This window comes from Solanum stenotomum, chromosome 1, assembly GCF_019186545.1.
Source record: "Solanum stenotomum isolate F172 chromosome 1, ASM1918654v1, whole genome shotgun sequence".
Taxonomy (NCBI): Eukaryota; Viridiplantae; Streptophyta; class Magnoliopsida; order Solanales; family Solanaceae; genus Solanum; species Solanum stenotomum.
In genome coordinates this window covers 2,988,201-3,001,105 of record NC_064282.1, presented here as the reverse complement: position 1 = coordinate 3,001,105, position 12,905 = coordinate 2,988,201, and the positions used below count along the sequence as shown (strand labels likewise).

The 12,905-nt window shown below is 32.4% G+C and overlaps 1 protein-coding gene across 1 annotated transcript in view; it reads left to right on the top strand.

Moving 5' to 3' along the window:
- LOC125865656 (3-hydroxyisobutyryl-CoA hydrolase 1-like) overlaps positions 1 to 12,875 on the top strand; it is a 39,205-nt gene extending 26,330 nt beyond the window's left edge. Inside the window, exons 9-15 of the mRNA XM_049545862.1 lie at positions 1,062 to 1,183; positions 1,546 to 1,606; positions 1,731 to 1,829; positions 2,505 to 2,606; positions 2,673 to 2,714; positions 2,807 to 2,866; positions 12,675 to 12,875. Coding sequence (XP_049401819.1) covers positions 1,062 to 1,183; positions 1,546 to 1,606; positions 1,731 to 1,829; positions 2,505 to 2,606; positions 2,673 to 2,714; positions 2,807 to 2,836 — 456 coding nt within the window. The 3' untranslated portion in view covers positions 2,837 to 2,866; positions 12,675 to 12,875. The remainder of the gene's footprint in view (positions 1 to 1,061; positions 1,184 to 1,545; positions 1,607 to 1,730; positions 1,830 to 2,504; positions 2,607 to 2,672; positions 2,715 to 2,806; positions 2,867 to 12,674) is intronic.
- The last annotated feature ends 30 nt before the right edge of the window (positions 12,876 to 12,905 follow it).

The window sequence follows — 12,905 nt, the reverse complement described above, 5'->3', positions numbered from 1 at the left end:
GCTTCTATAGGAAATCAATTAGGTTTCTATTACTAATATGTGTAAGCTGATCAGTATGTTATAATAGTGGCAACACTGATGTTGCCCCCTTTGCATGTGATAACTAAATTGCCAATCCACTGTCTATCTGAAGATTCCAGGCTTATGGTGCTAAGACGGTACTCTTATCTGCCATTTGCTATATAGGTTTTATAAATTTTAGTTACGTTCTATTAAGACGTTTCATCTCATCTAATTGGGACCATGATTCTTAATTTTGAGTGTGCACTTTAGCCAATGTATGATAGATAAGGTATGTGCTCAATGTTAAACCTCCAGTTTGCTATGCTGTTAGCTGCAAAATTGTTCTACTTAGTTTGGCTGTGGCAGCAGCAAGTTCAGTAGTTTCATGCCTGTGATAATTAATCTTCTGCTGTTTTTTTTTTTCCTAAATAGTAATTACATTAATTATTAGAGCTTTATAAATGTATTATGAAGAGTACAATGTGCACATTGAGTGTGGCCTAGTGGTCAATGAAGTGGTTGAGAACCCTGAGGTGTCAGATTCAAAACTCAGGGGAGACAAAAAACAATCTGTCCGACCCTTGGTGGATAGAGTTACCTGGTACTTGTTGCTGTGGAATTAGCTGAAATGTGCGAAAGTTGGCCCAGACACCACAGTCATAAAAAAAAACTGTACAGTGCGGACGTTGAGTATTATTTTTTACGGTAATTGGTTACCCATAAATATGACTTCAAAGTACTTGGAAAATTCTCTGTGATTTCTAAATTATCTTCCCCTGCAGTTCCAATCTAAACATGCTTGTAGGAATTTGGATTTTGTCAACCATGCTTGAAATGGTTCTTAGATGGATTTGTGGAATCTTGATCTAGCCACTAGTGGATTTTTGAGCTCTAATTTGCATTTGGGGTGTCGAAAGCCTTTCCTGAGTTGTATTGGCACATCTAAAATGCGGTTCATTGATCTCGATATACGTCAAATTGCATAATATTTGTTTATTTGTTTATTCCTCCCCTCTCTGATCTAATTTGAATCCTTTGTCTCTTCCTTCTGTTCACAGAAATTGCTACGTTTAGAACAAGCACTAGTTAAAGTCAATTCGAGTGATCCAGATGCTATATCTGCTATCATAAGTTGCTTCTCCCACATACCAAAGTTGAAAGAAGAAAGTCCTTATCACAGGTGAGTTCATTTAGTATCTCTATTATGATGTTTGTGTTCTTGCTGATTTATTGGAAGCTTACTTTCTAAACACAGTCCCAGTGCCTAGAGGTGATTGTTTGAACTTATTAGAGAGCATGTTATTGATGACATATCACAGAAGTCATCGTCTATGCTCTTCATTTTTATATTTCTCTCATATTATTTTTCTTCCTGTTGTTGTAAGACTATTTTTCCTCTACTTTATATCACCATTAGAAGCTTAAGATTATGGATAGCATTCCAAAGTTACCATTGTCTCTAGGGAAATTCTGTTCAATTAAAACAAACCTGTAGTCTTTGGAATTTCATGACCTCTTTCTCAATGGTATTTATGCGTGTAGGATGAAGATTATTAATCGCTGGTTCTCTCGAAGGACGATCGAAGAAATCATATCTACTCTTGTAAGTTTGGGAGATGAATGATCATTTGATGTGTTCTCTTTTTTTCTGTGGTGAAATTACTTTGTAAAATTCTGATACAAGTTACTAAAATACTGTGCAAGAACTTCACATGATTTTTTTATAGGAAAGTGAGGCTTTGGACAGGAAGGATGACTGGATCTCTTCAACCATTCAGTCGCTGAAGAAAGCATCCCCTACAAGCCTTAAAATTTCCTTGAGATCAGTAAGTCAATTGCTACCTTGTGATGCCATTACTTTGTTACCTGAACTTTTGTACGATTCTTTCTTCAGGTTGATAAGATATTGGTCTTGTAGGAAGAAAGACTGTAAACATCATATCTCTGGTTGATAATTTGAGGAAAGATATTTAGCTTGGTTTGATATTGGGGAGGTTAATGCATAAAATTGACCCTGAAGGATAAGGTTTTAATGCAGTTCTTTTATGATAGTATTAAGCCAATAAGGATAGCAGACTTTCTTTAATGTTAAAATTCAACATAATCCAGTGAACTATGGGTACTTATGTGCACTACTGTTGAAACTTTGTGCATCATGGAAAGAGTTGGAAGATGAATACTGAAATCATATTCCTTATTCATATAATCATATCCATACAGATTTTGCAGTCTGATGAGATGGTACCATATTAACAACATTGGTAGATCACAATTTTATGCTTGGATTAAGATTATTTATTTTGTTTTTTAAAAGTTGATACTAGAATAGTATTGTTGTGATGCAAGTTCTTCTAATAGAAAATATGATGATGTCTGGCTCAACAACCACATGTTGAATCTCTTTCTACACGGTCCTAATTCCTTGATTTGGCCAACATTTTCCTTAGAGAGTTCTTGAGTATCTGCAGATTGTTCATATTGGTTTCCTTTTTCTGTTCCAGATAAGGGAAGGGAGGCTGCAAGGTGTTGGTAGTTGCTTTGTCCGTGAGTATAGGATGGTTTGTCATGTGACGAGGATAGAATTTAGCAAGGATGTTGTTGAGGTACAATATGCAGTCTTTCAGCATATTCTACTGCATTACAAAACTGACACTAAACTTTTACTGCAGGGATGCAGATCCATACTCATCGACAAGGATAGAAATCCTAAGGTGCGGTATATTCATTTGATCATGGATAATCCTAAACTTAGATATTGAGGGCTTCTTTCATTCTTGTGCTTGTCTTTTCACATATTTTTCAGTGGGAGCCCTCCAGACTGGAACTAATTTGAGATGATGATGTTGATCGTTACTTCTCCAAGGTAGATGATAAAGATTGGGAAGACCTAAAGCTGCCTCCAAGATCAAATTTACCTCGATATGCAATTGCCAAGCTTTAAAATTGACCTCTTAAGATCTTGCAATATTCTACATCATGTTGCTCTCTGTTCTCTAGGTCATTATGAAGGTGTCAATTAATATTATTGCAAAGTGGTACACCAAATAAATGCACATCACTCCTTTGTATAAATGCCAAAGGTAAGATAAATTACTACATGATACTTAAGCCATTGAATTGAAATGTCAAACCTCAAGCACAAGGGTAGATTGTGCAACACTTAACAATACTTTGCCATTAAATTGTACAGCCCGTGTTAGTACTAGTCTTACTCTGAACTATCTGATTTACAAGCAAATGTGGTTCCTGTCTTGAAACACAAGCAGCATGACTTAACTTACAAAATACTTGAGATTTTGCCATGTCATATTTTTTGACAAATTTGGGTGAGTGGTAGTGATTTTATTGATACAACTGCACAATTCGTCGTAATTGAATAACTTTTTGAGATATTTACTCCAAACTAACCTATGAAATTATAAGCCGTCCATTAGGCATATCTTCATGGCTGGTAACAATTGATTAAAATCCTCAAGCAAGTAGATTCGTGATTTATTTGAGAGCACAATATGGAAAAATTTTAAGTAGTCCATTTTTAAGCAAAAAGGGAGGTATGCCACAAAAAAGGAAGTTTCGTGTTACTCTTTTTATTTTTCCTTTTTCTAATTTCGATAGCTGGCTAGATGTGTACAACTCTTTCATTAAAAAAACTTGTGTGGTCAGTTATATATATAATCAGACCTTAACCATTCTGAGGGTAACTTTTCTTGATTAATATATTTTTAAGTCCTTAATTCTTTTTTGGGTGCAGAGATCCACACAAAATCTTCCTACATATTATAAAGTGTTAGGATTTTCTTTCTTAATGATTAATCTTTGTCCGTTTCAGTGCTCCTAGTTTTATATTGAAAAAGTTTGTCGAATCTAGGGATAAACTTTGGATGAAATATCTTTAAGGATAGTGTCAGTACTATCCTTAACACGACTGTAGCTATAAAGAGTTCTCTACAACTTATGTGACTAAGTATTTTCCGTACTTTCTTCCGTATCAACTCCTCCCAATTGATGAGATTTAACTGTTTGGTCTTGAACAAAAAATCAGTAATTAGGGAAATAGAAGTCGTTGACTGGTGTCAATTCCAAACACTGAAATTACAAGGAAGGTAATAACAACCGAAAGAAAATGATTGAAATATCAAATTAACTAGGACTTGTATGGAAGATCCTGTGATCATCGTATAAATGGTCAAATATATGAACTGACTGAAGTTTTAATATTCTAGCCTTAAGCCTGTCCCCCTTATTCTTCTTAATTAATAGCACTTAGTTGTACCTGTTGGCAATGCTGATCAGAAGAGTAGTAAAAAGTTGTTGGGGCTTAGACATCATGGTCAGAGCCCTGGATCTCTTTCACATCAATCATCAATTTTAAAAATTCCTTAGCCAGGGGATTATTTTCAGGAGCACTCGCCTAACGAAATCACGTGGTCCATTTTCGTATGTAACACAATTATCAAGTTTACCTATCACGCCTATAATGAAGTATATACATATATATATATATATATAGTTTCAAACATGTAAACAAACGAAACGGTGGTTGTGAATATATATGGAAAATTGGTACCTTAGTGTAGACGGTGGTTGCATCGATATTTGGACCACCGAACAACTGATGATAATCTTTTCTGGGAAGGTCTCCATGGCTTTAGAAACCAAAGGCATGACCTAGAAGAATTATTTTTTTATTTGCCCATGAACTCCGTTAAGTAATCAGAAAAATTTGGGATTTCAAGGGCCTGTTTGGGGAGTCAAGAGCTGTTACATGCATTATGCCCTGAAGATGTGAACTAGGCTCCGTGGAATGCAGTATGAACTAGCTAGCACAAAGTGCGACTTGCTTTTCTCCATATCTTCTTTTATTTAATTTTCTGTTGAAGAAGGAACCATTACTAGGCAGCTTTATAATTCAAGGAGTTTAATTTGATTCGTGCTATGTAGACGTCAGGCTATTATTTGACTTTTATATTTGTCGGTAGATCCAAGCTTTGAATTTTTTGTGTTCAACTTCAATACTTCACCACAGCTAGCTCATTTGATTTACTAGTACTTCTTTTGGAATTGGTGTTTTTAATTAGTAGGATTTAGTGCACAATATATGTGATTCTGATTAGAATTTTGTCATGTAGATAGAATTCTTTGGAACCAAATTAGTAGATATATTGAAGTATATTATGAATACTCTCTGTCATACTTTTGGGATATTGGTGCCCCTGCCGTAAAAAAACTAGAGCATATATGCCCTTCACTCTAACGGAAGATTATGGACATGTGGCACAATCTTATCCGTTGATAAATGTCGGATCGGTGGATAAGATTATGACACGTGTATAAAGGGTATATATGTTCTAGTTTTTGGACGGCAAGGGAACCAATGTCCAAAAGTTTGACAAAGGGTATTTGCATACCATTTACGATAATTCGGGATAATATTTGTCCTTTTTCACTTAATTGAATGACTGAAATCTTTTTAAAACAAGCTAAAAACTCAAATATTTATTCACTCTAAATATATATAACAAAAGACGAAAAAACACAAACACGCGACTATATAATATATCCAGAAATTGTCAAAATAAGTTTGCTTTATTTCATAAAGACAAGAAATATCATAAAACGGGAAACTTAGAGGAAAAAAAAAGGACGAAGAGGTGTTTTTCTTTTTAAAAGTCTTTGTAATTGATTTGTCCTAATCTGAAACAATTCTTGAACATTAGTTACTAGAGGGAATACCAATTATTGAACATGTATCTCCCCTTTGGGTGTAAATCACGTGATTAGAAAATCAAGTTGGATTAGTGAAGGCTCCACCGCTCAGTTGACGTGTGTGTGATATAATTCATCGTAATTTATTTAGAGCATACGATTAAAATGAATTAATTCAGACAAGACGAGTTCTTCGAGTGATAACCACCTTCTAATTATAATACCTCTAACCCTAACTTTGTGAGTTCAAGTCATAAAGGGAACAAAAAGACAATCGCTCAAATAATGATTTTGAGTATTTGGTCGAAATTGTAATGGCGAAAACTTTCAAACCTACAAATTAACATATACAAGCCCAAGTGAACCCCAGACCTTAATGTCAGAGGCGTATCCAGAATTTTGAGATGATGGGTGCATTGTTATAAAAAGGTTGATTTATGATATAAATTTGATCGGTTCGACATTTTGGTTTTTAATTTACTGAAAACCGTTAAAATTTTAAAATTATAGGTCTAAAATTAATTCATATATATATATATATATATATATATATATATATATAGTAGTTACCACTTAGAGAAGTGTTATCTAATTTTAGAAAGAAAAATAAAACAAGATAAATATAAAATTCAAATTTCTAACCTCGCGGAGAGAGGTGCACTCAATCATAATCGCATTATGTGATACTTCAAGTGTGGGTTCACACATCTATATTTCAATATTTTTTTAAAATATAACACTACTATATATGATCTCGGGAGGGGACCATGGGTTCACGTGAACCCGGTGCCCTCCCTTAGATATGCCTCTGCTTAATGTGCTACTAAGATTCATCATTACTCAGGGAGATTCCTTCTTTTCTGATTAAGATCTGACTTTGTAGATCTTTATTCATTAAGTAACAAAAATATGTAAAAGCACTATATTGCCATACTTGATCATGGATTGAAAAAAATGTGCAAAAAAAATTACTCCTCTGTAGATGTGAATCCTTAACCAGCCAGTTCTCTACCCCATATAACAAGAACGATTTAACCACCATTCTGTAAAAAACTTACTTTTTAGTTTAGGTGGTACCTTCTTATCACACAAGACTCTAGAGGCAAGATGCACTTATTTGTCAACTATAAACTTCATATTTTTTTATAATTATTGTTTTTATTTTAAAATTAAATTTAACTATATAATTACTCTTATGCAACCAAATACTATACTTATAATTACATTAGGACAAATAAATGGGTCATCAAATTAGGACCACGTATTTTTTTTTTCTTTTCTTTAAATTCAACACTTGGGCCTTCTCACTAACTTTCCTCCATTTTAATGAGTCTCAAAGAAAATTAAAAACATTATGGCTCAAACCTCTTCTAACAATGGCGGAACCGATGAGGTGCAATCCTATTCTACTCTCATCACTCAACTTTTAGTCTTCCACTTTGTTAATTATTATTCACACACTATATAGTTACGCACCAAATTATTAAAATAATAGTCGACAAATATAATTATATTAATGATCATATACATATTTTATCTATAATTAGTGTATATTAACTAGCGAATGAAATTATTTTAGTTCCAACGGCCAAATGCATTTAAACCCCCTTTTAAACTGTTATTTTGATTTTCAGGTTTTGGTGGAGGAGACTGGAAGTGTTAGAAGATTCATATTAAATAGGCCAAAGAAGTTGAATGCACTTTCTTTGCAAATGGTATGGCAAATATGATCTTACTATATTTTGGTTACTGCAGTGCTAGTTTCCTTGTTCCAAATGATTAATTCTTATCAAATGATCATTTCTTTGTGTCTTTGTTGTTCTATTAGTAGTGAATTTATTCGTGTTTCGCACAAAATATTTCTTAATGATTTTATCATGGGTTACTACGTTGATCTATTGTAAGATGATTCTTACTAGCAAAGTAAGATTACAAAACAAGTATATCTGAATTCTCAACACGAACTCTGTACATAATCGTTGATAGCTAAATTATAATAACAACACTTGAACTGCAAAGAGAAGTACTGAAATAACAAATAACTAAAGATAGAGATAAAAATGGAGATGAGAAGCAGGGGTGGCTCTAAGGCTTGGCCAGTGAGGCCATTGCCTTAGGCCTCAAAAATTTGAAGGCCCAAATTTGTTTAAATTATTATTATTAATTTTATTATATATTAATATATTAATATAATTTATATAAATAAAATTGTTATTGTATATTTTTTATTATTATTTGTTTGAGAGTATTTGATATATTTGTTTTAACTTTCAATTTTAAATTTTATCCTTTTTACATAGGAACTAATATATATATATATATATCTCGATAACATAATTTAAAAAATTCAATCTTTTCTTAAACTACGCGAACATAAAAATATTCATGCACAAGTTTCCTTTTCTTTTTAATTTAATATATTATATGAAAATTTTATAATTTGTTTTAGATATTCACCAATGAGTGCTACTTATAATGAAATGAATTATATCATTTAAAAGAATAATGTCATTTAAATTGATCAGAAATTTGTAATTTTTGTTACTATCCATGTTCAAAACTTCAACTATTAAGTTATGTATGTTCTTTTCTTTTTCTTATTTGTGATGGTAGCAAAATTAAAATTTCAATTTGAGTTTTGAAGCTTAACATCGATAATTCATCACTTTTGTTTTTTGTACTCTTCATCTTTTCTTTTCTTTTTTGTGTGAAATTTGATATTTTTTGTCTTAAATGATTAATCTATTGTGTAGAAAATAGATTTTCCTTTTAGTGTATAAATTTAATAAAGTAAATTTAAGTGCCTCTTAATATGATTTTGCCTTAGGCCACGAGATCTGTTGAGCCGCCCATGATGAGAAGTTAAGACTCTAGATAGAAATAAGATGAGAGGAAAAATAGTTTCTTCACTACACACATAACTCTTCTGTCTAACCCCTATTCCTATTTAACTGATTGATAATTAGGTTTGAATCCCAAATAACTCTCTAGTATTTTGCTCAGTCCAATAATCCCATCTAGATCAGCCGTATTCACCACTTCTAACACATAAACCCGTACAAAATCGACTTGATTCACAACATATACATTCATTATATTACTTGTTGAATTACATAAAAATAGCATATAAACATGCAATGTTATGTGGCTCTCAGCTTCTTACGAGCAAACTGCAAAGTAAGATGACAAAACAAGTATACCTTTCGAAATTGAGCTGTTCTTAAAATATTTTACCTGTTCTCTTTTAAAAAGAATCTATAACGAAAATGATATTTAATTATTTTGTTAACTTTTTTATTTTACCCTTTTATAGCCATTGGAAATTCATTTTTTCTTATTATCATCTAATATTCAATTCACAACCTCAATCAATCCAAATTTGTATCATGTTAGATGTTTTCAAAAAATCGCATTCGATAATTAAAGATCATATATTTTTTTCCTGAAAAACTATAAAAATAAAAATAAAATCGAGGATTATACAACAAAAATATCATAACAACTTTATAGTTTTTTTTTTGGTTACATTCTTGTCGAAATAGGATCATCTAGATTAAATGGAAATACTTTACGATAAATGTACTATAACCTCTTCATGTTTTACTGTTTGACAGCCTAATCATGTTTCTACATAAATTGATAACTAATCATGAATGAAGAGGTGAAAACATGTTAGAAATAAGTAGAATAATTACTATTGATAAAAAAATAAAATGTTTTAGACTTTAGTACAAATAGATTTGATTTAATGTATCTAACTGCGTGAGATGAGAGAGTCATTTGAAATTTATTTAAATAATTAAATTAAAAGAATGAATGGATGAAAAAATAAAAAAATTGACCAAAAAAAAAGAAGATAAATAAGGATGTTGAATATACTACATCAAAATTGATCTTTATCGGTAATTAATTAGCAATAATAGTTTAATTATTGCTAAATATAGTTAGATATAATTAGCACTCTTTGTAAATATTTTTAAAACCTATAACGATATTGGATCTAATGCCGATAAATGACTTTACCATTTTTTGTTAATATTTATTGCCGTTAATTTTTTTTTTGTTGTAGTAATAGAAATGTGTCACATCACCTTTTTTTATATTCAATTTTAGATATATATAGATAGATAAATTTATATTTTACAAAAAAAAATCATAATTATTTATATAAAAATAAAAAAAACTCATATAACAGAGGTAGCGTGAGATCCACACTTTTGACCATAGGGGCAACAGTAGAATCCGAATCCGAGTCCGGATCCGAATGCTCAGATGGGTTCGGGTCAGTCATCCGGATCGAGGGCATCACGACCCGTCGATTACTATGGATGACGTTTTCCCAATCGTTGTTGATTTTCTCTTTCCTTCCTCCCGTTCAGTTGACTCTCTCCAATGGAACTTTGAAAGTGAAATTGTGAATTCTCAGGAATTGAGGAGATTTTGACAGTTGAAAAAATGGTAGGGGACAAGAACACAAAATTGAGATTTGAGTTGGTTGCTTACATTACTAATAATAATAATTTTCCAGTTTCTCATTTTCTAAGAGAGAGGAGAAGAAGCGCTAACAGTTACCATTCCGACCACTCGAATTTCACTCCATGATCAAGAATTCCGGAATTCTTGACAGTTGTTTTCCATGGAGAGTGTTCCTGTGGAAGAAAAATTAGGGTGGCTGCTCTGCAATTGGAGGGGGAATTTAGCCGATATAGGGAGTATATATCAAGTTATCTTTGAGAGGAATTTGACTAGGGTAACATTGCTGTCAAAATCACAAACCCTACAATATTATCTCAAGAGGTATTCCTTTCTACGATTAAACAAACTCATTTTTCTTCTCAAAATTCAAAATCCAAATTACATGGGAAATTCATCAAGAAGAGGAGTAGATTATAGGATTCAAAATAGGTCAGTTTTTCAACAGAGTTTGACGGAAGAGTGGAACTTGTTAAATTTTAAATGTTTTTTGCTCACTCAGGGCGGCTCTAATAAATCGGTGGCCTAAAGCCAAATTCGAATGGAAGCCTTAAATTCGAATATATTTTTTTATGAAGTTTATTATAGCCAATTATTTAATCTTTCTGGAGACATAGTACTCATAATTTATCAAACTTCTATTACTTCTTTGCTCTTTTATGAAAAGTTTATATTTTCTACAAATAATACTCAATATTTTTTTTTAAAAAAATATGTATAACATATTTTTTTTTTTAAATGAGGCCCCTCAAATTTTGGGGCCTAAGGCGGTTGCTTTTTTTTCAAAGGGGAAGAGCCGCCACTGTGCTCACTGTACTAGTTACAGAATGTACTGACATGCAACTCTGTTATATTATCTTCATTAAGTTGGTCTAATGGAGTTTTGCTTTTTGGTTTGCGTATAAACCATATTCTTATTATTAAAAGGAAAAAAAAAGTACCTAATGACACTGAATCACTGTGGAACTTGAAAAGCAAGCATGAATCTGTTGCTTGCTCGTGATAATGATAGCTATAACACTCTAATTTGATATTGGATTCATGTTTTGTATTCTCATGCAATTATATGGAGTAGGTTATTCTTATTATATTTACTTGGTGAACATGTGAGCTTTTTATTCATACAATCCTCGTTCACAGGATATTTGAGTAAATTTCTGGTTTCCTAATGAAATTGATTTGACATATGATGACATGATATAAGTCATAATTGTTCCCTCAAACTTATTTGTTTGTCCAGATATCTCGGCTTACGGAACTTTTCTATGCCAGTGAAGAAGATCCTAATGTGAAGATGATAATATTAAAGGTATTTTCAGTAGTAAGAGGATCTGTGATAATTAAGTTTCCTGTCATAGCTTAACATGAGGGAAACTTGGTAACCTGATGATGGATTTTGCCCACAAAAATATTTAGAGACTACATGCAGGCAGAGTTGCATTGATTTTGAGTTGGTATCTCACTGATTCTGACCAATCTAGTTATCCTCGGCATATATTAGGCTTGTGTTTCTTAACAATTGGAACAGTCCACATTATCTAAAAACTGTTCACCAAAATGATTTTGTTGAAATAAAATCAAGAGAGTCTGTTAGAAATTGTATTAAATAGTTATTATTGCCTGTAAGACTACGTATCTTATTTTTTCACTACTATAACAAGAGGTTTTTCCCATTGTGAATCAATGGAATTTTTTTTGTTATAGAACATGATTTTTCCATCGAACCAGCTCACTGGGAAAATGCATGGTGGAAATAGATTCTCGCTGAAATATTGGAAAGCTTGCTAATTTTTCCATATGAAAAAACTACTATTTTTTCTTTTCCACTGATTCAATCAAATATCTTGTGATAATAACCATTGAGCATTTTTGTGTGGGGAACTTCAATGGGAAAATAGTGATTTTTTAGTAGTGTATGCAGTTTTATGTTTTGTGGTTTTAGTCACAAGCTCTGGTTGTGTGCTTCAAAGTTCTATTAATTCCCCTGTATATAATGCTTTTCTTGTTACTACTTTTCTTGTATCAATATTTTCCAGGGACAAGGAAGGGCTTTTTGTGCTGGTGTTGATGTTTCACTTTTATTTCAGAATCCTGGTTAGTATTTGCTAAATTGGTAGTATCTTGTCAAACACAATCTATAGATGGCATTTAAAATAGGATCCATGTGATCTGAAGTTTAACTCCTCAAGTAATTTCTGTCAATCTCATAAGCTCAAATTTAGCAGGGTATTCTTGAGGTAGAATATGCCATCTTTCAGCCACCCATTTTACTGCATTCTGAGATGAGACCGACACTTTTACTGCAGGGATACAGAGCCATATTCATCGACAGGGATAGAAATCCTAAGGTATTCATTTGATCATGGATAATCCTGAATTTAGATATCAAGAGCTTCTTTCATTCTTGTGCTTATGTTTTCACATATTTTCAGTGGGAGCCCTCCAGGCTGGAACTAATTAGAGATGATGACGTTGATCGTTACTTCTCCAAGATTGATGATGAAGATTGGGAAGACCTAAAGTTGCCTCCAAGATTAGATTTGCCTCGATATGCAATTGCCAAGCTTTAAGAATGCCTTCTGCAGATCATGCAATACTCTACAGCTTGTTGCCCTCTGTTCTCTAGATCATTATGAAGGTATCATTGATTATTAAAACAATATTAATATTATTACGAAGTGGTACACCAAATAAGCACATCACTCCTTTGGCTCAGCAAGGTA